A 26,288-nucleotide genomic window follows, 5' to 3' on the forward strand; every position below is an offset into this window, starting at 1 on the left:
GGAGCAGGAGGATCCTGCTCCATGGGGTCCACAGAAGCATCAGCTTGCTTGAGCAGTTGGTCCATGGAGTCCGATGCTGAAAAACAGTTGGTGGTGCACACTGGCGAGACAGAGGCTGACCAGGATAAGGTACCACGTGGCGACTCTGTCAAACAAGATCTTCGAGATGGCAAAGGGGAAGACCGTTTGCCTTTAGCGGACTACTTCTAGCCTTTCCGGTTAGAGGAAAACTCGGGTGTTGTTTGGCTGGAGGGACGGAGGAAGTCCTCGCAGGAGTACTCCTCTTGTCCTTTCCTGCCTATGGGTTGGTTGTTGGTAGCTTCGCCCCTTGAAGTGAGAGTTTGGCGGTTTGTTGATCAGCAGGACGGGGGGATGGCGATGATACCTTGACACTGGGCGATTTCATAACCTCAGAGCCGAATCTGAGGTCGCATGTCTGCGTGGCCATGTCCTTCATGGAGCGAGGGGTAACAAGAATAGAACTATAGGTGCCAGATGGGAGAACACAGGGTTTGCGACTAGCCAGTAACTTGTGCACTACCGGGTGAGGCACTTTTTCCTTTACCTGAATTTCTAGGACAGCCCGCTCATCTAGATACGTGGGACAATCCCAAAAGGAAGTGACATGGCTGCCATTGCAGTTGACGCAGTGGTGAGAAGGAGGCAGACAATTGCCCTCATGTGCATCCCTGTCACAGGTTACACATTTGGTTGGGTGTCGACGAGATGTACTAGTGTGGTTGTAACGATGACACTGGTAGCAGCACATCGGGTTTTGAATGTATGACTGGACTGTGATAATTTCATAGCCTGCTTTGATCTTTGACAGCAGCATCACCCTTTCAAATGTGAGGAAAAGAGTGCAGGTGGGCACTAAGGAGGAATCTACCTTTTCCATTACATGATGGACGGCAATGACACCTTGATTAGAGTGGTAAGATTGTATTTCGGCCTTGGTTAGACCATCAAGCAGCCTGATGTAAATTACACCACAAGAAGAATACAAAGTTCTATGGGCCTCGACACAAACAGGGTAGCAAGTAGTTGTTGGCTTTGAGAATTGGAAGCTGTTGGTTGGTTGGTTGCTTGATTCGTTGGGTGGAGAAGGGACCAAACTATGTAGTCATCAGTCCCTCTGATCTTAGATTAACTAAAACCGATAAAATCCCACACTAGAAGAGGGAACTACAATGTCCATAAAATGATAAACTAACGACAGGGAAGGAAGGAAAAGGGTGGATAAAGAGGTGAGGGAAAGAAAGTGGCTAATGACGGGGGCGGGAAGAAAGAAGCACAGGAGACAAGAGAGACGCTCAAGACATAACAGGCCCCATAAGGAAAGGAGTGGGAAGGCAGAGGGCCGAGGTAAACCACCAAGCCCAGTTGGAGCCAATCCAGTTGGGGCGAAGGGGGGAGCAAGAGAGCCTGCCATCCCCTCCACTCACCGATAACGTGGAAGGTCCCTCCCTTAAATAAAGTGATTAAACCCCCCCATCATGAATAAAATGTAGAACGAGATCTGCTGCTGAGCCACTGTCAGCCAACACCAGGGGTAGCGAGTCTGGAAAGCTAAAAGTCTGTCGCAGGGTGGCTAAGTTGGGGCAGTCCAATAAGATGTGAGCCACAGTCAACATCGATACACAATGACAGAGAGGGGGGCCCTCATGCAGGAGGAAATAACTGTGAGTCAAAAAAGTATGGCCAATGCGGAGCCGGCATAGGACAACAGAGGCCTTACGAGAGGCCTGTAAGGAGGACCGCCACGGAGTTGTAGAATCCTTAATTGCACTGAGCTTGTTCAGCGAAGAGTGTGCCATTCTGCATCCCAAAGGCCCAAAACCTGACGATGTAAAGCCGAGCGAAGGTCTATTTCCAGAATACCAATAGCAAGAGATGGTCTGGTAGCAGCTAATTTACCCAGTCAATCGTCAAGTTCATTGACGAGAATCCCAACATGGTCTGGGGTCCAAATGAAAACCACCGAGCATCCACGTTGAGCGAGGAGAGAAAGGGAGTCCTGGATAGCGACGACCAACGAGTGGCAAGGGAAGCACTGGCTGATAGCATGCAAACCATTCAATAAGTCACTACAGATAGCAAAGGATAGTCCTGAGCAGGAGCGGATAAGGTCCAGCGCGCACAAGATGGCTACCAATTAAGCAGTAAAAATACTACAGCGATCTGTCAAGTTCCATGTGTTGCGCATAGGTGTAAGCAAAAGCAGTGTGGCCAGCAACCATGGAGCCATCAGTATAGAACACTTCCGAACCCTGAAAAGAACTGAGGAGACAGGAGAGCTGGTGGCGAAGAGCCATCGGAGGGACAGAATCGATTGAGAGATCAAGAAAGAGCTGCGGCTAAGAGACGCACCACGGAGGGGTATGTGCATGAACAAAGAAGAGAGGCGGTAAAGGGAATTGCTGGAGCTCAGAAAAGAGCGACTGAATGTGGACAGCCATGGTAAGCCCACAACGTGGCCGCTGCTGTGGCAGGGTGATCTCCGTGTCTGGATAAAGAAGACCATAATTAGGGTGCTTTGGGGTGCAGCAAATGTGGAGCGCATAAGATATCAGCTGTTGTTGGCACCAAATTCACAGTGGTGGAATCCGCGCCTCTGCGAGAACACCAAGTACGAGGCTAGTCCGGAAGGCACCAGTAGCAAGTCGGACCCCACAGTGGTGGATGGGGTCTAGTATCTGCAGCGTCAAAGGCGAAACAGAACCATAGACAGGACTTCCATAGTCTAAACGAGACTGGACCTATGCTTGATACAATCACAGGATAACAGAGCGGTCTGCACCCCAGTTGCTCAGTGAGACCAATGTTAGAAAATCAATAGCAGACACGGAAGTTATCAACATGTAAGGATGGCAAGTCTACAGCACCTGATGTCTTTAGGAGTCTACTGATAGCTTTTAAGAAGAGGGTAATACTCAGGACAGAGCCTTGTGGAACACCATATTCTTGTATGTGGGAAGCACTGTAGAAATCACCGACTTGGGCTCAGAAAGATTCCGAGAAAGAAAATTTTAGATGAAATTCAGGAGGGAGTCATGAAACTCCATTGATGTACAGTGGTGAGAATATGTGGCACCATGTTGTGTCATAGGCTTTATGCCAATCAAAGAACACAGTGAAGAAATGTGATGGTGAGTAAAAGCAATCTTCACAGCAGCCTCCACATAGAGTAGGTGATCACTAGTACACCAGCCCTCCCGAAATCCACCCAGCGGGCTAGATATGGGGCCCTTCCCCTCGAGGGTCCTGCATACTCATCAGCTTACCATGCCCTCAATACATCTGTAAAGGACATTGGTGAGACAAACTATTCTGCTCCTCTCTGCTGTCTATGAGGGTCTTCAGTAGTTTCAAAACTGGGATAATCATACTTTCCCTCCACAGGTGTGGGAACTTGCTGCTATAGTGTTCCAAACATCGTCTATTGAAAGGCACAGTGACATTCCCTGCCCACCTTTTGTGAAGAGGAGAAGGGGAGGGACCAACTGTCAGAAACCAATGTTCGGGCAATAACACTGGATGATCAAAATAGTAGTGCTCCAGCACGTTTGCAAGAAAAATCAAATTTACGCTATTAGCAGTGAAAGTTTGAAGTGGTGCATAGTGTACCATTGACATGGAAAATGAGACTTTAGAATCATGAATGGAGATAAATTTACATTAACACAGTGATGAACACAAGTGCCAGATGAAATTCGGGCAAATGTAGCAACAACAGATACATACATTTAAATATCAGCCTGATCTGAATTTCCTAAAACAGAACTTGTGCATGACAAAACAACTGATTATGGTACAGAATTATTTATTTGCTGTATGCTAAATAAATAATTCTGTATCTTGATCTACTGACTAGTAAGTGCATGGCACGAAACTAATAAATCTCTTTGTTGCTTCCGAGGTGCATCTCCAATGTGATTAAAAATGTTGGCTAACTGGTTTTTAATTATTCCCTATACAGACATCCCCCCCCCCCCTCCCTCCCCTACCAACGTGCACAAGGGTGACAGGGTCATTAATAATGATTGGTCAAGGAACAAGAACCACATTTTTGGAATTATAGTCTGACACTTCTTAGCCCACATCACTGTCTACAGACACTTTGGAACATCCTTCTATTCTGTTTCATAGCATGCTGGTTGTTTATTGTATTAACTATTACATATTTTGCTCATAATTTTTGATATCAGGAAGAAAAGTGTCATTAGCAAAAAAACTGTATCAAAGGAAATATCAAATCAGGAATCTGTAATAACAGTCATGTGAAATTCCACATTTTGCTGATGGAAACACTTAAGGTAGGAAAAAGCTATACCCAGCTTTCAGAATTTTATTTCCTTGGGGAAGAAAGAGTGATAGGTTGGAGGAGGTTTCAATGGAAGGATGGGTCCTTTCAGGGCTTCAGGTTGAGAGGGACCCCACTTCTTGTGAGGACAAGGGGAAACAATGATTCACCAATTAATCTTTCAGCCTTTGCTTCCCAGGGTCACAGTCTGCAACTAGTCCTGCACATGAAATTGACTACCCCCCCCCCCCCCCCCTCCCTCCCTGCAAGAATCACTGACGACTTTGACCCACGGGATGGAGTTTTGTTTGTGATATGAAATTAAGTCTTGTCTCATTTTAAGCAATAAAAGTTGGCACTAAAAGTATGCAAGATTTCTTCAAAATGCTGAGACTTTTCTTTGCACTTGCTTTTGAACAGCATTAAAAAAAATGGTGTACCCATTTCACCCATATCTTTCTCCACCCTCTTTTTTTCTGATATGACTATTGTGTTGACTACTCCATATACCTTTAATCATTGATCATCCAATACGTTATTGTGCACTTTCTCAATGTTTTCATCTGCTTCTTATATTTATTTTATGTGCTTCATTTTCATTCATCTGAATGCAGCCTCCCACTTCTTTCCCCTTGAAAATGAAGTCACCAATGAGTCCTAATCTTCACCAACTATACATGATTTTTTTGTGGTTCTAAACTGTCCAAACTGAGGGATTTAGGATACAACAGCATTTTAGTTTATCCACTAATGCAACACGTACAAGATGATTATTTTAAAGATCTATAAAACTGCATATTCCATAATATTATGAAAAGGACAAATTGCTACTCGCTATTACAGGAAATGTTGAGTCGCAGGCAGGCACAATGAAAAAGACGGCTACATATTTAAGCCAAAAGACCTTCCTCCAAAGAAAAAAAGGATAGTGGCACTGCAATGGAAGACAGTGGTCATGTGTGTGTATTATTCTGTGAGAGTTTTCTATTTCCAAAGAAGGTCTTCTGGGCACAAGCTTAAATTTATAGCAGTCTTTTCATTATGTCTATCTGCGACTCACCAACACCACTATATGGGGAGTAGCAATCTATTCTTTTCATAATATTATTATTATTCCGTCCTGGACTTTTGAAAGACACGCCATAGAGACCAAGCTGACATTTCACTTATGTTAATTTACTATATGTTCCAACATAACAAAAATAAAATTTCATTATGTAATTGTCATCATTATGTATAGTATAGTTGGAGAGAACATTGAGCCACATAATGGTTTGTTTCTTCACATGTCTAAAACAATGAAAGAAAATGACAAAGAAGGAATTTCACAGCATATACATCACACCTTTTTTGGACATAGGAGTAAAAATTTGATAAGTTACAATAAAGTTATTGAGGGACTTTGTTAAAACCAAGTGAAGAAGCCATTCAGTGTCTGCTACTGGTGTGTTACTTCACTGATTTATTGAGTGTTAGTGACAAGGAGCAAGAAAGGCAAAACTAGAAGAAAACACATTGGTACACATTTATCTTAATTACAGTAAACAATTACAAGAAATAAATAGCTTATCTCCTAAATATTAAATAATTAGTGACTTACTTGTGTAGTTTAAGATGACACAAAGCCCGATTTGCATAGAATATGGCATCAAATGAGTACCGTTCGATAGCTCTTGTGTAACACTGTAATGCTTCAGTCCACTTCCGTTGTTTCACGAACTTATTCCCCTGGTGAAAATTAAGCCACACTCAAATACAGAAGGAATAATATTGTTCTATTTAACACCAAATGATTTTTATGTGGTCAAAAACAGAAAAGAATACTGTTCTGAGACATAGTACAAAGTCATTTTTCTGAATATCTCATTTGCATCATATCATAATGATATTACACAAATATTCTCTTTTTGTTAATTTATTCTGTGCTTTTTTACATTAAGACATAGTACTGAAGAGGTATTTTAGTTCATATATAATAGGACTTTTCACCAATGTACATTTTTTATTATGAATGAAAAATACTTGCTGAGTGTGTAAAAAGGGTTACTGACCCCCCCCCCCCCCTTTTAATACAGGATCTTTCATGTGGGAAGAGTTGAAACAGTACTGGGCAATGTAATTGTGCAAAGTTATTACCATCAAAACTACTGCTCAAACACTGATGAGCCAAAACATTATGACCAATGCCCACTCCAAGATTGAAAACCACTGGCATTGAGGGCACATTACACAGTAAGGAAAGTATATAAGTGGAATGAGATGAATGGGGACTCATTCTAATGACAAGACAGGCCACAAGTAATCCACTGCCACATTGTTGTAGCCCGGCACCCAAGGAGGAGCATCTCGGGAATGGAAGATTGTCAGCTGTTCGCATACTATGGTTGTGAGCATTATTGAAAGCAGTTGAAGGACAGTGAAACCACGAGAAGGTGACGCGGTGTTGGACGTATATGCTTCATTACAGCACATGCCTACTCTGTAAATCGGGATAGGTGGTGATCTGTGGTAGATCTGACAACAGAATACAATGCTGGTGCAGGCACAAATGGTTTGTGATCCAACAAAATCATCAACTACAGTTGCAGTGGGTATGAGATCATAGACACTGAACCAGACCAATGGAAATGTGTCAGATGATATGGATATCATGTGCTTTGTTAACACCAGGTCGATGGACACATTGTGATATGATGATAGTCATGCAAAAGGTTGCTCAACACATGCAATGCACGTTCACCTGAGCATTCAAGGATGGTAGCAATTAAAAGCACAATGACAACTATGGTTTATATGAACATTATTGTATACCATCTTGATCAAATCATACTTGATGGGTCCTGCAATACTGACAGCACCTTCCACCAGGATTACTGTCCACATTCCAAGGCCAGAATGTGGTTGCTTCATACATGCAATGTGCCACAGCTGAAACTGGGGGGGGGGGAGGGGGGGGGTCAGTGTTATGCTATGGGGTCCTTCACCTGAGCTTCCAAGAGTGGTAGTAATTGAAAGCATCATGATAGCTGTGGACTACATCAAAACTATTTCAGACCACCTTTATCCATTCATTCTTGATGTCTTCCATTGTAGTGATGGCCTCTTCCAGCAAGATAACTGTCCATGTCCATGTCCAGAATCATGCAACAGTGGTTTGAGGGACATTACAGTGAACTCCCAATGACAACTTGGCCACCAAATTCACCTGATGGAACCCATATGAGATGCTGTTGGGTGTTTGCTCTGCACCTGCAAGCCACTGGCCCATAATTTATATGAATTGCATGGCCTGTGCGTAGGCATCTGGTACCACATATCTCTAGAAACATACAAAGGATCTGTCAAAACCACTCCACAGAATCACTTTTGTATAGCTTTCCAAATCAGGATCAACACACCATTAAGCAGATGGTCATAAAGTTTTGGCTTGGATATTAATGATGACTGAACACTATTTTGGTGAACGGTCCTCAGCAAGACTTTTAAAAAACATCAGACCACAAACACAATGTTTGATTATCTGCCCAACTTACCATTTCTTTCTCATAGTAAGCTTCATCTTTAATCTTTTGTTCACTTGCAATCTCTGAATTCTTTCCTTTATGATCTTTTACAACTTTGTACTCCATTTCCCTATCCACAAGTTCACAAGCTTTGTCCTGTAAGAAAAGAATTACATGTTATTGAACATAACAAAACCTGCAAAGTAAAACAGAGTTGTTATCCACAAAAAATGAAAAATGTAATCAGCTCACAGTGCTATTATACTTTGCTTCAGACTCATTATTTGATCCAGCATTACTTTCAGTGCTCCTGGTCGATCAAATAATGAGTCTGAAGCAAAGTGTAATAGCACTAAAAGAAATTAGATGGCCAGGGAGTGGAGTTTTAGAAAAGAAAGGCGAATATATTCTATAGCTGAAGTGAAAGAAATCACCATCTGGGGACAGGATTTGTTGTACACCATCAATTAAAGCATTTGGCAATAGGGTTTACACCCATTAGTCCAAGATTATTAACACTCAGGATAAAGGGGAAATTCTTTAACTACTCCATAATTAATGCCCATGCACCAACAGAAGAATCGTAAGAAGAAGAGAAAGAAGTATTCTATGAATCTTTGGAAAGAGTATCTGATGAGTGCCCAGGGCATGATATTAAAATAATAGCTGGAGACCTAAACACTCAGGTGGGGAAAGAACAGATTTATAGACCAATAATTGCCCTCCCCCCTCCTCCCCAGCAAACACGCACCAAGTAATGATAACGGAACAAGGCTTATACTGTTCGCAGCATCTAGAAATATGGTAATAGGACCAACACTGTTCCCACATAAAGAAATTCATAAGGGGACATGGAACTCACCGGATGGAAACACAGTAAACCAGATTGACCATGTGTTGATAGATATGAGATACAAATCGGACCTATTGGACTTGAGTAGTCTCAGAGGCCCACACATAGATACAGATCATTTTCTGGTATGGGCATGGGTGAGGGCAAGGATATCTAACGCAGTGAAAGGAGACTGACCCAGGGCACAGAAATATAATATAACAACTTTAGAATCAGTGGAAGTAAGAGAACAGTATCAGGAGAAGATAACTCGGATTCTGGAAAACGCTGGAGAATATAACAATATTGAAGATCAGTGGGAAGCGATAAAAATGACGGTGGAGACATCGGCAACAGAGACAGACACAATTGGGACAACACAAGTAAGACCATCATGGTTTGATACTGAATGTGAAATAGTAACTGAAGAAAAGAACAAAGCATATAGAAGGACACTGCGATTCCACTGTACAAGGATAGCAGAAGAATACAAAGAAAAACGGAGGATTGAAAAGAGGACTCACCAAAGAAAAAAAAGAGAGAATGGATGAAAGTAAGTGTCAAAGAAATGGAGCTCATGAGAAGCAAAAATGAAATACGAAAATTCTACAGAGAGGTGAATGCAGCACAGAAGGCTTTTGGTAGCAAAACAAGCTTAATAAAAGATGAAACAGGGAATATAATAAGTGAAGGGAAGGGAATATGCGAAAGATGGCGCAGGTATTTTGATAGGCTCCTCAACCCTAAAATAACTATACCAGAGAACCCAACAGACACGAATGGGGAAGAGGACCCAGACAACAACACTACCCCACCAAATATAGACGAAGTGAAAACTGCCATGAAGAAAAAGAAAAACAACTAGACGGCAGGGACAGATGGTATTCCAACAGAACTGTTTAAGCAAGGAGGCAGAGAGCTGGAACAAAGCCTTCTAAAAATGGTCACCAGAATATGGGAAGAGGAGAAAATGCCCCAACAATGAAAAGAGGGTAACATATGTCCCATATATAAGAAAGGAAATAAGATGGCGAGTAGCAATTACAGAGGTATCACACTACTTTATTTGGGATATAAAATACTCTCTAATATACTATTCGACAGAATACTCCCGATCCTACAGAGGGAGATGGGGCCGTACCAATGCGGATTCCTTCCTGTGAAGTCAACTATAGATCAAATATTCACCTTAAGACAAATCCTGGAAAAAACAAACAAATACGGAGTTGGCACGCATCACCTCTTTACAGACTTCAAAGCAGCTTATAATAGCATAAATAGAGAGCAGTTATATCAAGCTCTAGATGAACTGGGAATCTCTAGAAAGTTGGTAAGGCTGGTGAGAATGACAATGAGCGAAACACAAGGTAGTGTAAGAATAGGAGGAATGATGTCCAGCACATTGAGTATTAAAACTGGAGTGCGACAAGGGGATGCATTGGCATGCCTTCTCTTTAATGCTGCCCTGGAGAAGGTGATGAGAAACGCAAACCTTCTGAATAGGGGAACGATCTTCTATAAATCAGTGCAGATACTGGCCTACACAGATGACATAGATATAATAGCAAGAACCCAAAAAACAATGGAAGAGACATTTACAGCTCTTGAACAGGCCAGTAGGAACATGGGGTTAATTATTAATGAACAAAAAAACAAAATATATGGCAGCTGGAAAAGAACACAGAGAAAATATGCCAAATGCAATAACAACGGGCAATTATACATTTGAGAGAGTTGAACATTTCAAGTATCTGGGCTCGACAGTTACACATCTAAATGATACCGCCTATGAAATTAAGCAGAGATTAATACTGGCCAACAGAGCCTATTTTGCCCTAACAAGACTTCTATCCTCAAGGCTCCTGACTTGTACCACAAAATTAACTATGTATAAATCACTTATACGACCAGTGTTTACATATGCCTCTGAAGCCTGGACATTAACAACTAAAGATATTGAAACACTGGATGCATTTGAAAGAAAGGTACTTAAACGAATTATTGGCCCAATCTGCGAAGGAGGAAGATGGAGGAGGGGATACAACTATGAGTTGGATATCATATACAAAGACCAACCCATCAGAAGGATAGTGAAATCGGGGCATGAGTCGTGCCTGGGCAGCTCAGATGGTAGAGCACTTGCCCGCGAAAGGCAAAAGTCCCGAGTTCGACTCTCGGTCCAGCACACAGTTTTAATCTGCCAGGAAGTTTCATATCAGCGCACACTCCGCTGCAGAGTGAAAATCTCATTCTGAAAGAAATACAAGTCTGAAAGAACAGACACCACACATTCATATAAAAGAAATATGTGTTTCAGCATTTTTGGAAATTTAACCCCTATGAGGGTGAAATAGTGGGTGAAGGTTTCTTTTAAAAAATCATTATTAGAGTACTACTAAAGCATTTTTTTACAGCTACATCTATGAAAATGGTATTTAAATTCTCAGTTAGAAAGAAAAAAAAAGTGCTTTAGTGTTTCTGGAAATTCAACTTCAAACGGATGAAATGTTTTATCAAAATATTCCATTATGAAAGCATTTTTTAAGTTAACACCATGAAAATTTGAATTTGGGTCCTTCATTAGAAGTAAAAAAGTATGTGTTTCACTGTTTTGGACAATTTAACCCCTATACGGAAGAAAATTTTTAAGAAAATATTTTGTTAAATTAAAAAAATTTGAAAGCTAAATCTTTGAAAACTTGTATTTACTTCTCGCCAACATAAAATTCACTTAAAAAAAAAAAAAACTGTGCGGACCTTACAGCTATGAGACCAAAGCAGCAGGCGCCAAGCTAATTATAATTAAGATTATGTTCAATGAATGCTTGAACTTTGTAAATTGATCAAACTTTCTGTATATCATTCACTGCCATGTGCTGCATGTCATTCAATGACATCGTGATTATAGCTATGACATTTTTTCCATGAAAATGATTAATTTTCCACGTAAATGTTGAAACGTGTTCTTTATTTTTATTGTTAATCAGTTATTTATTATCCAATGAAAAGTGCTCTTGTTTTAAACTATGTGGGCATCTTTTGTGAGTAAACCTGTATCTTCACCTATTAAATACTATTTATAGAGCTGAATTAATAGCAACTTTATGTTGATAGGATACTGACAAGGCTGCCCCATGCGACAGCCCTTAGGTAGTATCTTCAGTAGCAAACTTCTGGGAATTCCACTGGTTGCACTGGCCTGATTCAGGTTTTGTCCGTACTTGTCACACGCTCAGGGTCCGTGGGCAGCAAAACTGATATTTGCTGTCACCTCACTGGGCTAATGAACCATGTCCATTTCCACAGAGGCTCACCTATTTGAAATGCGTGCCATTATGTTATGTTTCAGTTTCTTGATAATTCCAACACTTTGTTACCTCTGATGGTCCCGTTTTCTTAGTTTTCCTCCACAAAAATTTACATTCTGATATATTTCTTACAAATTTATTACTTCTAAATAAATCTTTAAAAAGTTTTGTTTTCCTTTTTTGGCAAGTTGCTACTACACTTCTCTGTCCATTTATCTTTTTCAAGACTTTTCATCTGATTTTCTAAGTGTCCAGCTATCCTTGTTAACCTTCTTCATAGCCACACTTTAATTATCTGTAACTACTTTCCATCTGTCTTCAACAGTATTCGATTATCACAGTCATACAGGAGCACAGTCTGGACGAAAATCTGTATTATCTTTTTTCTTTTCTGTAGTAAATGAATGGCTCACTACCAGCTTTCACTGAAAGCATATTTTACTTGATCAAGTTGTGGTTCCACAGCTGATTAATATGAATTTTGAGTAGACCAACCATAGGAATTATTATAGGTTGATTTATCATCTGGTTTCATTGTATAAAAACATCCTAAGGTGTATTGCAATTCAAAAAGACACAGATTACACTAAAAGTTACTAAACACTGGAAAAGAACAATGATACTGTCACAATTCCGCTTTTTGTGAGCATTACTTATCAAGACTATTGGTGGATATTCAGTGTGACATTTACATATCATATAATATGTGCATGTTTGAGTAACTTTCAGCCTAATTTGTGTTTCAATCTGCAGGTCACATAGATGTTCGTACACTATGAAACCAGTCATGGCTTAATAAATGAGCTTAAAATAACAGCTGTAGTGGTTTTCTTAACATCCATGTTTTGCTGTTGCAATTCTTTTTTTTAATTTCCAAGTTGCATCTGTTGTTTCTTGTATTAAGGTAACAAAATTTATCAACTTACCCTATTTTATTTCATTCAGTTTGGACGTGAGATGATAGTTTCTGATTTGCTTACTATCAAAAAGTATTTTTTCTTCCTTTCCCTCTATTAATTTTAAGTACAATTTCTTCACAGTTGCTGTAAATTTAGAAAGCATGTTCTGGCGTAACCACAAGCGCCGAAACGAAGAACGCAAGAACAGAGAAGGTGTGGAGATGATGCTGGCCAATGGTGAGATGATTAGAACCACACCACAACAGGAGCACCCCCTGCCAGCCTCGCGGAGTACAAGATCCGGTACATTATTAACACAGTACTAGATGGACAGTACTAGGAGAGCACTATGTTAGCAGTGACATGTGCTCCATACCAATTGTTTACATGGACATAGTATATAGGAAAGGACTGACTGTTTGCATATTGCCGATTGCGTGCGACACGTTCTTGTAAATACAAAGTTAAGTATTGCCAATCTGCTTTATTGAAATAAAAACTACTAACGTGATTTGCTTGAATTGTTGTATAGCATTCCAAGAGCACAGTATCCTTTAGGCACTCTATACGAGATGAATGGGCACGACCCCAAGTATGGCGACAAGTACTACGCCGAACCTCATGCTTGACGGCCACGGAATTTGCTGTTTTTTTTTTTTTTTTTTTTAGCTGGCACCTTAATGTTCTCTTGTCTTTAATTTGCAGGGGTTTATATATTTGCTTTAAAAGTTTCTTGCCATTTTTGCTAATCAGTGTTTTCAGGTGGACATTTCAGAAATTTTCTTTGCTTTTATTGCTTGCTTGCTTTGTCTGTTTGTTGCATTTGTGTCTTCCAATATGCCTACCCCACCTCTCCTGCCCCCCTGCTCAGGCGCCACAGTCACAAGCGTTACATGCAACACAGCTAATGCAGATCTTTCAGTTCTAGGCACAACAAATCTCTAATTACTCAACATGGTGCAGCAGCTACTGGCCAACACTGTCCACCTTACAAAACAAGCACTGCCTACTACAGCTGCTGTACCACCTTTTTGACAGTTTTGTGACCAAGAAGAGGAATGGTTAGAGTGATTGTCACAGTTTGAGGTGCACTTCCTAGCTCACAATGTACCAGCTACTGTGAAACTTCCATATCTATTAGCAACAGTAGGAAGTGCAGTGTTCTGCCTCACAAAACTTTTTCCTAATGCCATTCGGAGTGAACTTTATGACCAAGTGGTCGACAAACTAACTATCTATTATGACCAACAAGTGAATATGGTAGCAGCTAGGTATCAATTCTTTAATTGCAAAAAACGGTCAGAATAAGCTTATTGCGAGTGGGTAACAGATATCTACATCTACATATATACTCGGCTAGCCACCAAGCGGTGTGTGGCGGAGGGCACAATTCGCGCCAAAGTCATATGCCCCCCCCCCCCTTCTGTTCCACTCACGGATCGCACGAGGGAAAAAGGACTGTCTGAACGCCTCAGTACAAGGTCTTATTTCCCTTATCTTTGAATGATGATCATTACGTGATTTGAAAGTTGGTGGTAATAATATATGCTCTACATCGTCGGTGAAGACTGGATTTCAGAATTTAGAGAGCAGCCCCTTCTGTTTAGCGCGTCGTCTATCTGCAAGTGTGTCCAACTTCAAACTTTCTATGAGATTTGTAACGCTCTCGCGATGGCTGAATGTACCAGTCACGAATCTTGCCGCTCTTCTTTGGACCTTCTCAATCTCTTGAATCAAACCCAACTGGTAAGGGTCCCATACAGACGAACAATACTCTAAGGGTATGATAAGGAAACGCAAATTCAAATGTGCTTGCAGTGCTTTACATTCATATGATACATTGCGTGATGCAATCGTGTACAATGTATCTGATGTCAAAGTCGGAGAACAAATTTTGCCACAGTCCGGTCCATCAATTCAGGAGGTAGTGCAAATACTAGATCAGTACAATTCCGGTGCCTTGCTGGTTCAAACATTTGAGCGGCCAGCTATTTGTCGGGTTGAGTCCCATAGTTGCGATCGGCCCATTCGGCGGCAGTGACAGCTCGCCACGTCAAGTAAACAACCTTCTATGCCACATAAACAGTTTGCTACATGGGCAGCTACACAGGTGAACAGAATTAAGTCTTGCCCACGGTATTATTCATGAGACAAATGACAATGGACAGCCGTGTGTTGATCCCTACAGCTTTGCAAAAAGAAGTGTTGCAGTTACTTCACCAAGGATATTTGGGGAATGTTGGTACATCGCAATTAGCATGTTGACACTGAACTTGGCAAGATATGGATATCCAAATAGAACAGATGATGTCACAGTGTCACGCCTGAGCGGAAAATCAGTCCGCTCTGCCACAAAAATTCTTTGCTTGGCCTAAATCGCAATCGCCATGGTAACGTCTGCACATAGACTTTGCGAGACCTTTCTGGAACACTCGTTTGTTGATTGTGGTTGGCTCGTACAGTAAGTTTCCTTTCGCTGCACCAATGAACTCGACAATGTCATGTAGTACAATTCAGGTGTTGTCATCGATTTTTTGCCTGGACGGTTTATCTGAAGTAATAGTCTCAGACAATGGACCTCGGTTCATGTCAAATGAATTAGAAACATTCTGTGAACACAGTGGCATACAGCATCTAACTAATGCACCATTCCATCCACAGTCAAATGGCAAAGGGGAAAATCTTGTCAGAACCTTCAAGCAGCAAATGGCCAAACTTTGCTCTGCACACACTAGGGATCAAGCACAGCAGACGTTTCTCACCTTTTATCGTCTGCACCCATGAGATGGACCATCGCCTGTGGAATTGCTTTACAGTCGCCACTGTCTGACACTGCTCCACCTTCCTCAGCATCCGGCACCGAAGGAAGGCCACAAGTATCGCTTTGCCCTGCTTGATATTGTCTTTTACAGGGTTTTTAGCGGCAGCAAACGGTGGGGGCGAGGCAAGATAGTCCGTTGACTTGGCGCTTGCATTTATCTTCTTTCAGCTGCAGATGGCCACCATCAAAATCAAACTTCATCTCTGTCATGTGAATGATGATTTTTCAGTGTCTCTTCTCCCAGATTCATGGGTCCAGAGGGCGGCGCAGCCACAGCACACAGCAGCCGCCAGAGGGTGTCACCATGACACTGCGGGACGACCCCATGGAGACAGAGCCTTCGTCTCCTCTCGTCCTACTGATGCAGCTGAATCCATCCACATTGCAGCAGTCACCGCCTTTATCTGGTTCACGGCATCAGGAGGTGGATGCATGCCCTTCTGGTTGTTTTCTGGGGGAGGTTTCCGCCTGAGTGCAGACCGGATGGCGGGGTACGGCCGGAAGCTTGAGGCGCCATGCAACCACAGCTTCCAGCCCGGCAATGCACCTACACTCCTGCCCGCCCCGCCGTGGTCGCACTACCTACATGAGCGTGGTCATGTCTCATTGGTGAGGGGGGGGGGGGGGGGGGGACGAAGGAATGTTCTGGCATAACCACAAGCACCAGAACAAAGACAACGAACGCAAGAACAGAGAAGGCAGTGAGACGTCGTTGTCCAATGGTGCAATGATTAGGACCACACCATGACAGGAGCGCAACCTAGCTGAAGAGAATATAAGCACCGCTCCTACCAGCCTCGCGGAATACAAGACCTGGTACAGAATTAACACAGTACTAGTACTAGGAGAGCACTATGATAGCAGCGACGTGTGATCCATATCAATTGCTTACATGGACATAGTATATAGCAAAGGACTTTAACTGTTTATATGTCACCCATTGGTCACACATAAAACTGCTAAGTGTGTTGAAGGCTTCTATTCAGTAATCCTGTTGACCTGTCTGGCGTGGCAATAGAAGACAGCAAATAGAAAAGCTGAAGCTTTAAATTTCAAGGTTTAAGAAATCATTCACGTAGGAGGATTGTACAGAACGACTACTGCACAAACTCTTGTACGGAGGACATGCAAACAGGCATCCTTCATGTTGAATGCAACTTAAAAATAGTTAAAAATCGGTCAGATGCATATGGCAGTTGCACAATGAGGGTTCCATACAAACTTCATTATGTATATCAACAATTCAGCCATCCTGGGAAACAAGAACCTAGACTACTTTTGCCTGTTATCAACATTGATACCGGCAAGACATTGGTTCCACAATTTCCAAGAATTTCAAGAACGTTTAACTTTAATTTTCAGGTCAGATAACAAAGTAAAAGAAACACTTTTTTTAAACAATGGAAACTCCAGGTACGAATATAAACTCTGTAAGAAAAGACAGATTGCTACATACCGTAAAGAAGATAAGTCACGTTGCAGACAGGCACAATTAAAAGACACTCACATATAGCTTTTGCCTACAGCTTTCAACACACACACACACACACACACACACACACACACACACAAAAGCAAGCTCACCTCATGCACACACAACCGTCGACTCTGGCATCTCAGTCCGGAGATGCTAGAGTTAGCAGTTTGTGTGTGTGTGTGTCTTCACTGACGAAGGCTGTGACCGAAACCTTTATGTGAGTGTGCATGTCTTTTAATCATGCGTGTCTGCAGCTTGACGTGTCTTCTTTACAGTAAGTGGCAATCTATCTTTTCCTACATTGTTCAAGTACTTTTTTTGTGTGATGTAACTACAAATAAACAAGATCCTGCAATTACAATGAAAAATGCTGTTTTACAAACTACATATAACCATACACGTAACACTATTTAAACAGTAATGTTCAAAAATATATTTACGAGTTAAGATTGATCATTTATCTGTCTGGTGACAGTGTTGTACAGTGCTAAGTGAGCTCAGTTTATCACTATTGTCACTAGATGGCAGAAGCGTGCCATGCTTGCTTTGACACCTCACTGCCTTCTATGTATTGTTATCCACCTATGCATGGCTAATCCTTGTAACACAAAAAATAATGAATTTATATTAATGAACTGAAACAGTTTATATAAGGTGGTAATGATACGTGTATTGTTACATGTCTTTTTTCCTTTGCTCTATTTGAGAGTGGAGCAGAAAGGGAAATAACCAGTAGCAGTCCAAGGTCCCTCTGCCATGCACTATATGTGGCTTCCGGAGTATGTATGCAGAAATAGATGTAGGTGGTGGTTGTTAGTGTTTAACGTCCCGTCGACAACGAGGTCATTAGAGACGGAGCGCAAGCTCGAGTTAGGGAAGGATTGGGAAGGAAATCGGCCGTGCCCTTTCAAAGGAACCATCCCGGCATTTGCCTGAAACAATTTAGGGAAATCACGGAAAACCTAAATCAGGATGGCCGGAGACGTGATTGAACCGTCATCCTCCCGAATGCGAGTCCAGTGTGCTAACCACTGCGCCACCTCGCTCGGTGGAAATAGATGTAGATGAATGACTTGCAGTGATACAAGTTACTATCTGTCATGCATCATACACTGCCTTATGAAGTATGTATGTAGATGTAGACGTAAATGTAGTTCTTTTTTGCATCTTGCATTATATGCTTTTATCATGGACGTAACATTTCAGACAAAAAATGTTCAATTCTTGGAGCTCTTTTCAACAATACTAAATTTCCCCATCTTTCTAGCTGATATATGAGTAAGGAAGAATGTGTGTGTGTGTGTGTGTGTGTGTGTGTGTGTGTGTGTGTGTGAGCGTGTGTGTGTGTGTATTTGTTAGCATGCAATACTATTACATAAATATTTCAAAACAGAAGTATGGGAAGCAAGCTGACAAAAGATAATTATTACAGATAAAAAATAACAAATATAAAATGATAATAATAATAATAATAATAATAATAAGACGAAGAAGAAGAAGAAAAAGAAAAAGAGGAAGAAGAAGAATTAAATCATACAATGTGAAGTAATGCTGTTTAAAGCTGATTCATACAATACTCATTACCGTAGTAACCAAGTAATACGCGAAACCTATACAAGTAACACAAATATGGCTTTATTCATAAACCTCTAAACAATAATGGAAATAAGCCTCTCGTGACTCAACATTTAACAAGACAAAATAATCATACAGAAGTCACAATGTAAGTGATACACAGAACAGCTACTGTCAGTGGTACAAACTAAAAACACAGTGAGCGTGAGTCAGCACTGCTCCGTGTGTATATTATATAGGTGCGAGTCACCAGTAGGTAGTTCAGCAAGAGTAATAGAAGGCAGATTTCAGACTACCTAACAGATCAAAACGAAAATTTCTGTTCCGACACTGACAATGTTGAGTGTTTATGAAAAAAGTTCAAGGCAATCGTAAAATGCGTTTTAGACAGGTACATGCCGAGTAAAACTGTGAAGGATGGGAAAAACCCACCATGTTACAACAACAAAGTTAGGAAACTACTGCGAAAGCAAAGAGAGCTTCACTCCAAGTTTAAACGCAGCCAAAACCTCTCAGACAAACAGAAGATAAACGATGTCAAAGTTTGCGTAAGGAGGGCTATGCGTGAAGCGTTCAGTGAATTCGAAAGTAAAATTCTATGTACCTACTTGACAGAAAATCCTAGGAAGTTCTGGTCTTACGTTAAATCAGTAAGTGGCTCGAAACAGCATATCCAGACACTCTGGGATGATGATGGCATTGAAACAGAGGATGACACGCGTAAAAATGAAATACTAAACACCTTTTTCCAAAGCACTGCAGTTCCTTCTCTAAATCCTCGCACAAACGAAAAAATGGCTGACATCGAAATAAGTGTCCAAGGAATAGAAAAGCAACTGGAATCACTCAATAGAGGAAAGACCACTGGACCTGACAGGATACCAATTCAATTCTACACAGAGTACACGAAAGAACTTGCCCCCCTTCTAACAGCCGTGTACTGCAAGTCTCTAGAGGAACGGAGGGTTCCAAATGATTGGAAAAGAGCACAGGTAGTCCCAGTCTTCAAGAAGGGTCGTCGAGCAGATGCGCAAAACTATAGACCTATATCTCTGACGTCGATCTGTTGTAGAATTTTAGAACATGTTTTTTACTCGAGTATCATGTCGTTTTTGGAAACCCAGAATCTACTATGTAGGAATCAACATGGATTCCGGAAACAGCGATCGTGTGAGACCCAACTCGCTTTATTTGTTCATGAGACCCAGAAAATATTAGATACAGGCTCCCAGGTAGATGCTATTTTTCTTGACTTCCGGAAGGCATTCGATACAGTTCCGCACTGTCGCCTGATAAACAAAGTAAGAGCCTACGGAATATCAGACCAGCTGTGTGGCTGGATTGAAGAGTTTTTAGCAAACAGAACACAGCATGTTGTTATCAATGGAGAGACGTCTACAGACATTCAAGTAACCTCTAGCGTGCCACAGGGGAGTGTTATGGGACCATTGCTTTTCACAATATATATAAATGACCTAGTAGATAGTGTCGGAAGTCCCATGCAGGTTTTCGCGGATGATGCTGTAGTATACAGAGAAGTTGCAGCATTAGAAAATTGTAGCGAAATGCAGGAAGATCTGCAGCGGATAGGCACTTGGTGCAGGGAGTGGCAACTGTCCTTTAACATAGACAAATGTAATGTATTGCGAATACATAGAAAGAAGGATCCTTTATTGTATGATTATATGATAGCGGAACAAACACTGGTAGCAGTTACTTCTGTAAACTATCTGGGAGTATGCGTGCGGAGCGATTTGAAGTGGAATGATCATATAAAATTAATTGTTGGTAAGGCGAGTACCAGGTTGAGGTTCATTGGGAGAGTGCTTGGAAAATGTGGACTATCAACAAAGGAAGTGGCTTACAAAACACTCGTTCGACCTATACTTGAGTATTGCTCATCAGTGTGGGATCCGTACCAGATCGGTTTGACGGAGAAGATAGAGAAGATCCAAAGAAGAGCGGCGCGTTTCGTCACAGGGTTATTTGGTAACCGTGATAGCGTTACGGAGATGTTTAATAAACTCACGTGGCAGACTCTGCAAGACAGGCGCTCTGCATCGCGGTGTAGATTGCTCGCCAGGTTTCGAGAGGGTGCGTTTCTGGATGAGGTATCGAATATATTGCTTCCCCCTACTTATACCTCCCGAGGAGATCACGAATGTAAAATTAGAGAGATTAGAGCGCGCACGGAGGCTTTCAGACAGTCGTTCTTCCCGCGAACCATACGTGATTGGAACAGGAAAGGGAGGTAATGACAGTGGGACGTAAAGTGCCCTCCGCCACACACCGTTGGGTGGCTTGCGGAGTATAAATGTAGATGTAGATGTAGTAGAGACTGTGCCATGTGCATGATTTCTACAGGCAGCCTCTAGTTAATGGCTCGTGCTAACACAGTTGGCAGTTGATCAAATACATATGTGCGGCAACACTAATCCTTGGTGCGCTCTCACTCACATGCAAAAGTAGCCGGTTGCAGCACATATCTCTCTCATGTGAAGAGGTTGCCCAGGCAAAGGAGGAGATGCCAGTGGCCTGACGAGAGAGATATCCATTGGATCCAGAGGGGCATCATCCAGTCCCTATGGAGGGGCTGGGACGATGTGCTGGGCGGGCACCAAAGCGTAGGGCTGGAATGCACGGAGATGTGGGCACACACAAGGGTGGTGAGCCCACGCGGCACCTGATGACAGCACCAGGGAGGAAGGAGCATCACCATATCTGTATCGTCATCAGCAAGTAGCTCCCAGTGCAGAGGAGATGGGGCTGGACCCATCAGCGACAATTGGCCGACGCGGTGACAATGAGGGGTCCAGTGGACATGGTCCGAATGGAACATCAGGATGTGGCAACAGATTCAGGCTAGAGAGACCTGCATCCAGCACCAGAAAGCTGGAGGAGGCAGCCAATGGAATGGGAGCACCTCCACAGCAAGTGATGACAGGCTCAAAGTGGAGGGCAGCAGGGCGTCAGTGGCACTGGGGGCTGCACATATGAACCTGTAGCTTCTGGCGGCAAGTGGAGGTGTAGCTGATTAAAGTAGAATGCCTATAGCGTGCTGGCTGTATGGATGACACAAAGACGGCATCCCTGGCAGTGGAAAACAGTGGCTGGTATCCACTTGGGCCGGCGACCAAACCCTCGTGCCCACACTAGCAATCTCAACATGAAGCGGGCAGATGAATTCAACTGCGGCAGGTGCGGTGCAGGCTGCGGGAGGTGAAGGAGTGTGCGTGGTTGCCGACTGTGAAGCAATTCAGCTGGTCTCAGCTCCCTCATAGGTGTGAAATGGCAGGTGCTCAGAAAACTGAGAAGGCGTTCTCCTAGCGACATATCCACAAACTTTTTTATTTGAGACTCGCACATACATACTAGCCGTTCTGCCTCACCATTTAGTTGAGGGTGGAATGGTGGAGCACTGAAATTACGAATGCAGTGACAGGAACAAAACAATTGAAAGGTCTGAGAAACAAACAGGGGCCCCATTATCAGTAAGTAAGGTACAAGGTAACTCCTTAATACAAAAAAAACCCTCAAAAGTGTACTAATTGTGACCTCAGCCGACATCGATGCACACCACAGAATGTAAGAAAACCAGGAAAATGCATCCACAATGAAGAGCCAATGGGATCTCAAGAAGGGACCACAAAGTCTACATGAATGCGTTCACACGGCTGGCATGGAGTGGAACGGGGGGACAGGGAGACCCTGGAAGCTGTCTATTGCCCAGATACATTGCCCCAAAGCCGCTATAAAAACAACATTTTGCCATCAATGTTTCCTAGCTACCAGCTAAGTGTGCCAAACTTCCATACGGCCTGATGGAGGAGGTGTAGAACCTCGTGCCATCACATGGCGGGAATGAGTACGGACAACAGCAAAACATCGTTAAAAACACACAGGTGATACCTTAAGGAAAAATACAGGCCCAGGGGGTCTGAAGCCCGACCCGGTGGTTTATCTGGCCAGCCCTGTTGAATAAACTGAACCACCTGGCAGAGAACCGAGTCGGCGACAATGGCAGCTGCTACGTGCGAGCTGGCAATTGGGAAACCCTCCACCACGTCCTGCATTTCAGTATCAAATTGGTGGAAGCAAAACAATTCTCCACAATCAAAGTCAGAATCAGACCCTACAGGAAGGCAGGACAAGGTATCCGCATTGGCATGTTTAGATGTAGGTGGTGTGCTGCCTTGCGAGGCAAGGAACCATGAAGGTACAAGGAAACCTAAGGTTTATGGTCAGTAATTAGGTGAAACTTAGAGAGAGAGAGTGAGAAGGAAAGGGAGAGAGGGAGAGAGGGAGAGAGGGAGAGAGGGAGAGAGGGAGAGAGGGAGAGAGGGAGAGAGGGAGAGAGGGAGAGAGGGAGAGAGGGAGAGAGGGAGAGAGAGAGAGAGACTAAAGAAAAAACATGAAATTTCTGGAGAGCATAGACTATGACAAGTGCTTCTTTTTCTACCCAAGAGTAATGCTGCTGGGCCGGAACAAGAGATTCAGAGGCGAAGCACAAGGTCATTGAGAGCTGTTAGTGTATCAATGCACTAGGACTGTGTTGGGGCTGTAATGTAGGGCATTAATCACCAAAACTATGAGCTGGTCAGGAAAGAATGTAGCTACACAAGGAATGCAATGGGTGGACCAATGTGGCTGCAACAGGCAGGAATTTTTGGTAGTATGCTACCCTCCCTAAGAAGGGTCGAAGCTCCTTTTTAGATGAGGGGAGGTATGGTCTAGAAAAGGACAAAATCCATCACGTGAGACCTCAAACCCCAAATACACAATAGCAGGTTTAAATAGATTTCGTGAGGTTACTCCGTAGGCCTGTGAACCATAGGACAGAAAAAGTGGGCAATTTTTTCAACTGATTGGCCGTGGAGGAGTCCTTGACAACCACACTATCCACATAATTAAAGCAACCCAAGACAGGCATAGTCAATTTCTCTAAATCATTGTAAAATAGCAGGGGCACTAGCCACACCAAGAGTAAGGTGCAAATATTAAGAGAGACCAAAAGGAGTATTCAAAACCGAAACTCACTGAGACTCTTCCTTCACAGGAACCTGCAGATGCGCTTCAGACAAATCAATTTTAGAAAGTACTGGCCATTTGATATTTTCACCAACTGTTCCTTCTGGCATGGAAGAGGTTAACTATCCACAAATGACAGCGCATTGGCAGTAGTACTGAAATCACTGATGGCTTCCAAACTACAACTAGTGGAGACAACAATTCACTAGCCGTAACAGGATGCATCACCCCAAGAGATGGACATCTGTGCAATTCTGCTTTCACCTGATCTTTCAGGGCAACAGGAATAGGGTGCGCACAGCAAAAACTAGGCCGAGCCATGGATTCGAAATGAATAAGAGCAGGAAAATTTGTAGCAGACCACATACCCTTCCAAAAACAAGTCCAAAAACTCCTCACACAGTGTTTCCAATTGAGAACACAGTACCTGATTGGATACAAGGTGAACTGCATTGGTGATGTTGTTGTGATATTCAGTCCTGAGACTGGTTTGATGCAGCTCTCCATGCTACTCTATCCTGTGCAAGCTTCTTCATCTCCCAGTACCTACTGCAGCCTACATCCTTCTGAATCTGTTTAGTGTATTCATCTCTTGGTCTCCCTCTACGATTTTTACCCTCCACGCTGTCCTCCAATACTAAATTGGTGATCCCTTGATGCCTCAGAACGTGTCCTACCAACCAATCCCTTCTTCTAGTCAAGTTGTACCACAAACTCCTCTTCTCCCCAATCCTATTCAATACCTCTTCATTAGTTATGTGATCTACCCATCTAATCTTCAGCATTCTTCTGTATCACCACATTTTGAAAGCTTCTACTCTCTTCTTGTCCAAACTATTTATCGTCCATGTTTCACTTCCATACATGGCTACACTCCATACAAATACTTTCAGAAATGATTACCTGACACTTAAATCTATACTCGATGTTAACAAATTTCTCTCCTTCTGAAACGCTTTCCTTGCCATTGCCAGTCTACATTTTATATCCTCTGTACTTCGACAATCATCAGTTATTTTGCTCCCCAAATAGCAAAACTCCTTTACTACTTTAAGTGTCTCATTTCCTAATCTAATTCACTCAGTATCACCCGACTTAATCCAACTACATTCCATCATCCTCGTTTTTCTTTTGTTGATGTTCATCTTATATCCTCTTTTCAAGACACTATCCATTCCGTTCAACTGCTCTTCCAGGTCCTTTGCTGTCTCTGACAGAATTACAATGTCATCGGCGAACCTCAAAGTTTCTATTTCCTCTCCATGGATTTTAATACCTACTCCGAATTTTTCTTTTGTTTCCTTTACTGCTTGCTCAATATACAGATTGAATAACATAAGGGAGAGGTTACAACCCTGTCTCACTCCCTTCCCAACCACTGCTTCCCTTTCATGTCCCTTGACTCTTATAACTGCCATCTAGTTTCTGTACAAATTGTAAATAGCCTTTCGCTCCCTGTATTTTACCCCTGCCACCTTCAGATTTTGAAAGAGAGTATTCCAGTCAACACTGTCAAAAGCTTTCTCTAAATCTACAAATGTTAGAAACATAGGTTTGCCTTTCCTTAATCTAGCTTCTAAGATAAGTTGTAGGGTCAGTATTGCCTCACGTGTTCCAATATTTCTACGTAATCCAAACTGATCTTCCCTGAGGTTGGTCTATACCAGTTTCTCCATTCGTCAGTAAAGAATTCACATAAGTTTTTTGCAGCCGTGACTTATTAAACTGATAGTTCAGTACTTTTCACATCTGTCAACACGTGCTTTCTTTGGGATTGGAATTATTATATTCTTCTTGAAGTCTGAGGGTATTTCCTCTGTCTCAGACATGAAGTCAATACCGTCACTGCGCGATAGAGAATAGAAATGTTACCAATGATGGTGCCACTAAAGCAGAGTTACTAAATACAGTTTTCCGTAATTCCTTTACAAAAGAAGATGAAGTAAATATTCCAAAATTCGAAACCAGAACAGCTATTAGCATGAGTGACATAAAAGTAGGTGTCTAGGTATCTTAGGTGTTGTGAAACAACTCAAATCACTTAAAGGCAAGTCTTCTGGTCCAGATGGTATACCAATCAGGTTTCTTTCAGAGTATGCAGACACAATAGCACCTTTCTTAGCAAAAATATACAACCGCTTATTTGACGAAAGGCCTGTTCCTAAAGACTGGAAAGTAGCACAGGTCACACCAATATTCAAGAAAGGAAATAGGAGTAACCCATTGAATTCCAGTCCCATATCATTTACCTCAATTTGCAGTAAGATTTTGGAGCATATACTGTAATCTAACATTATCAATCACCTTGAAGAAAATGACTTATTGATACATAACCAACGCGGATTCAGTAAATATTGTTCTTGTGCAACACAGCTAGCTCTTTATTCCCATGAAGTAATGAGCGCTGTCACAAGGAATCTCAGATCAATTCCATATTCCTAGATTTCCAGAAGGCTTTTGATACCGTTCCTCACAAGTGACTATTAATCAAACTGCGTGCATATGGATTATCGTCTCAGTTGTGTGACTGGATTCGTGATTT

At 42.2% G+C, this 26,288-nt stretch overlaps 1 protein-coding gene across 3 annotated transcripts in view; it reads right to left on the reverse strand.

Moving 5' to 3' along the window:
• LOC126473423 (RNA polymerase II-associated protein 3) overlaps positions 1 to 26,288 on the reverse strand; it is a 105,945-nt gene that overhangs the window by 38,425 nt on the left and 41,232 nt on the right. For all 3 annotated transcript variants that reach the window (XM_050100459.1, XM_050100461.1, XM_050100458.1), the window contains 2 exons: positions 7,837 to 7,962; positions 5,904 to 6,031 (listed from right to left, as the gene is read on the reverse strand). In XM_050100459.1, coding sequence (XP_049956416.1) covers positions 5,904 to 6,031; positions 7,837 to 7,962 — 254 coding nt within the window. The remainder of the gene's footprint in view (positions 1 to 5,903; positions 6,032 to 7,836; positions 7,963 to 26,288) is intronic.

This window comes from Schistocerca serialis, chromosome 4 (genome assembly GCF_023864345.2).
Source record: "Schistocerca serialis cubense isolate TAMUIC-IGC-003099 chromosome 4, iqSchSeri2.2, whole genome shotgun sequence".
Classification (NCBI taxonomy): Eukaryota; Metazoa; Arthropoda; class Insecta; order Orthoptera; family Acrididae; genus Schistocerca; species Schistocerca serialis.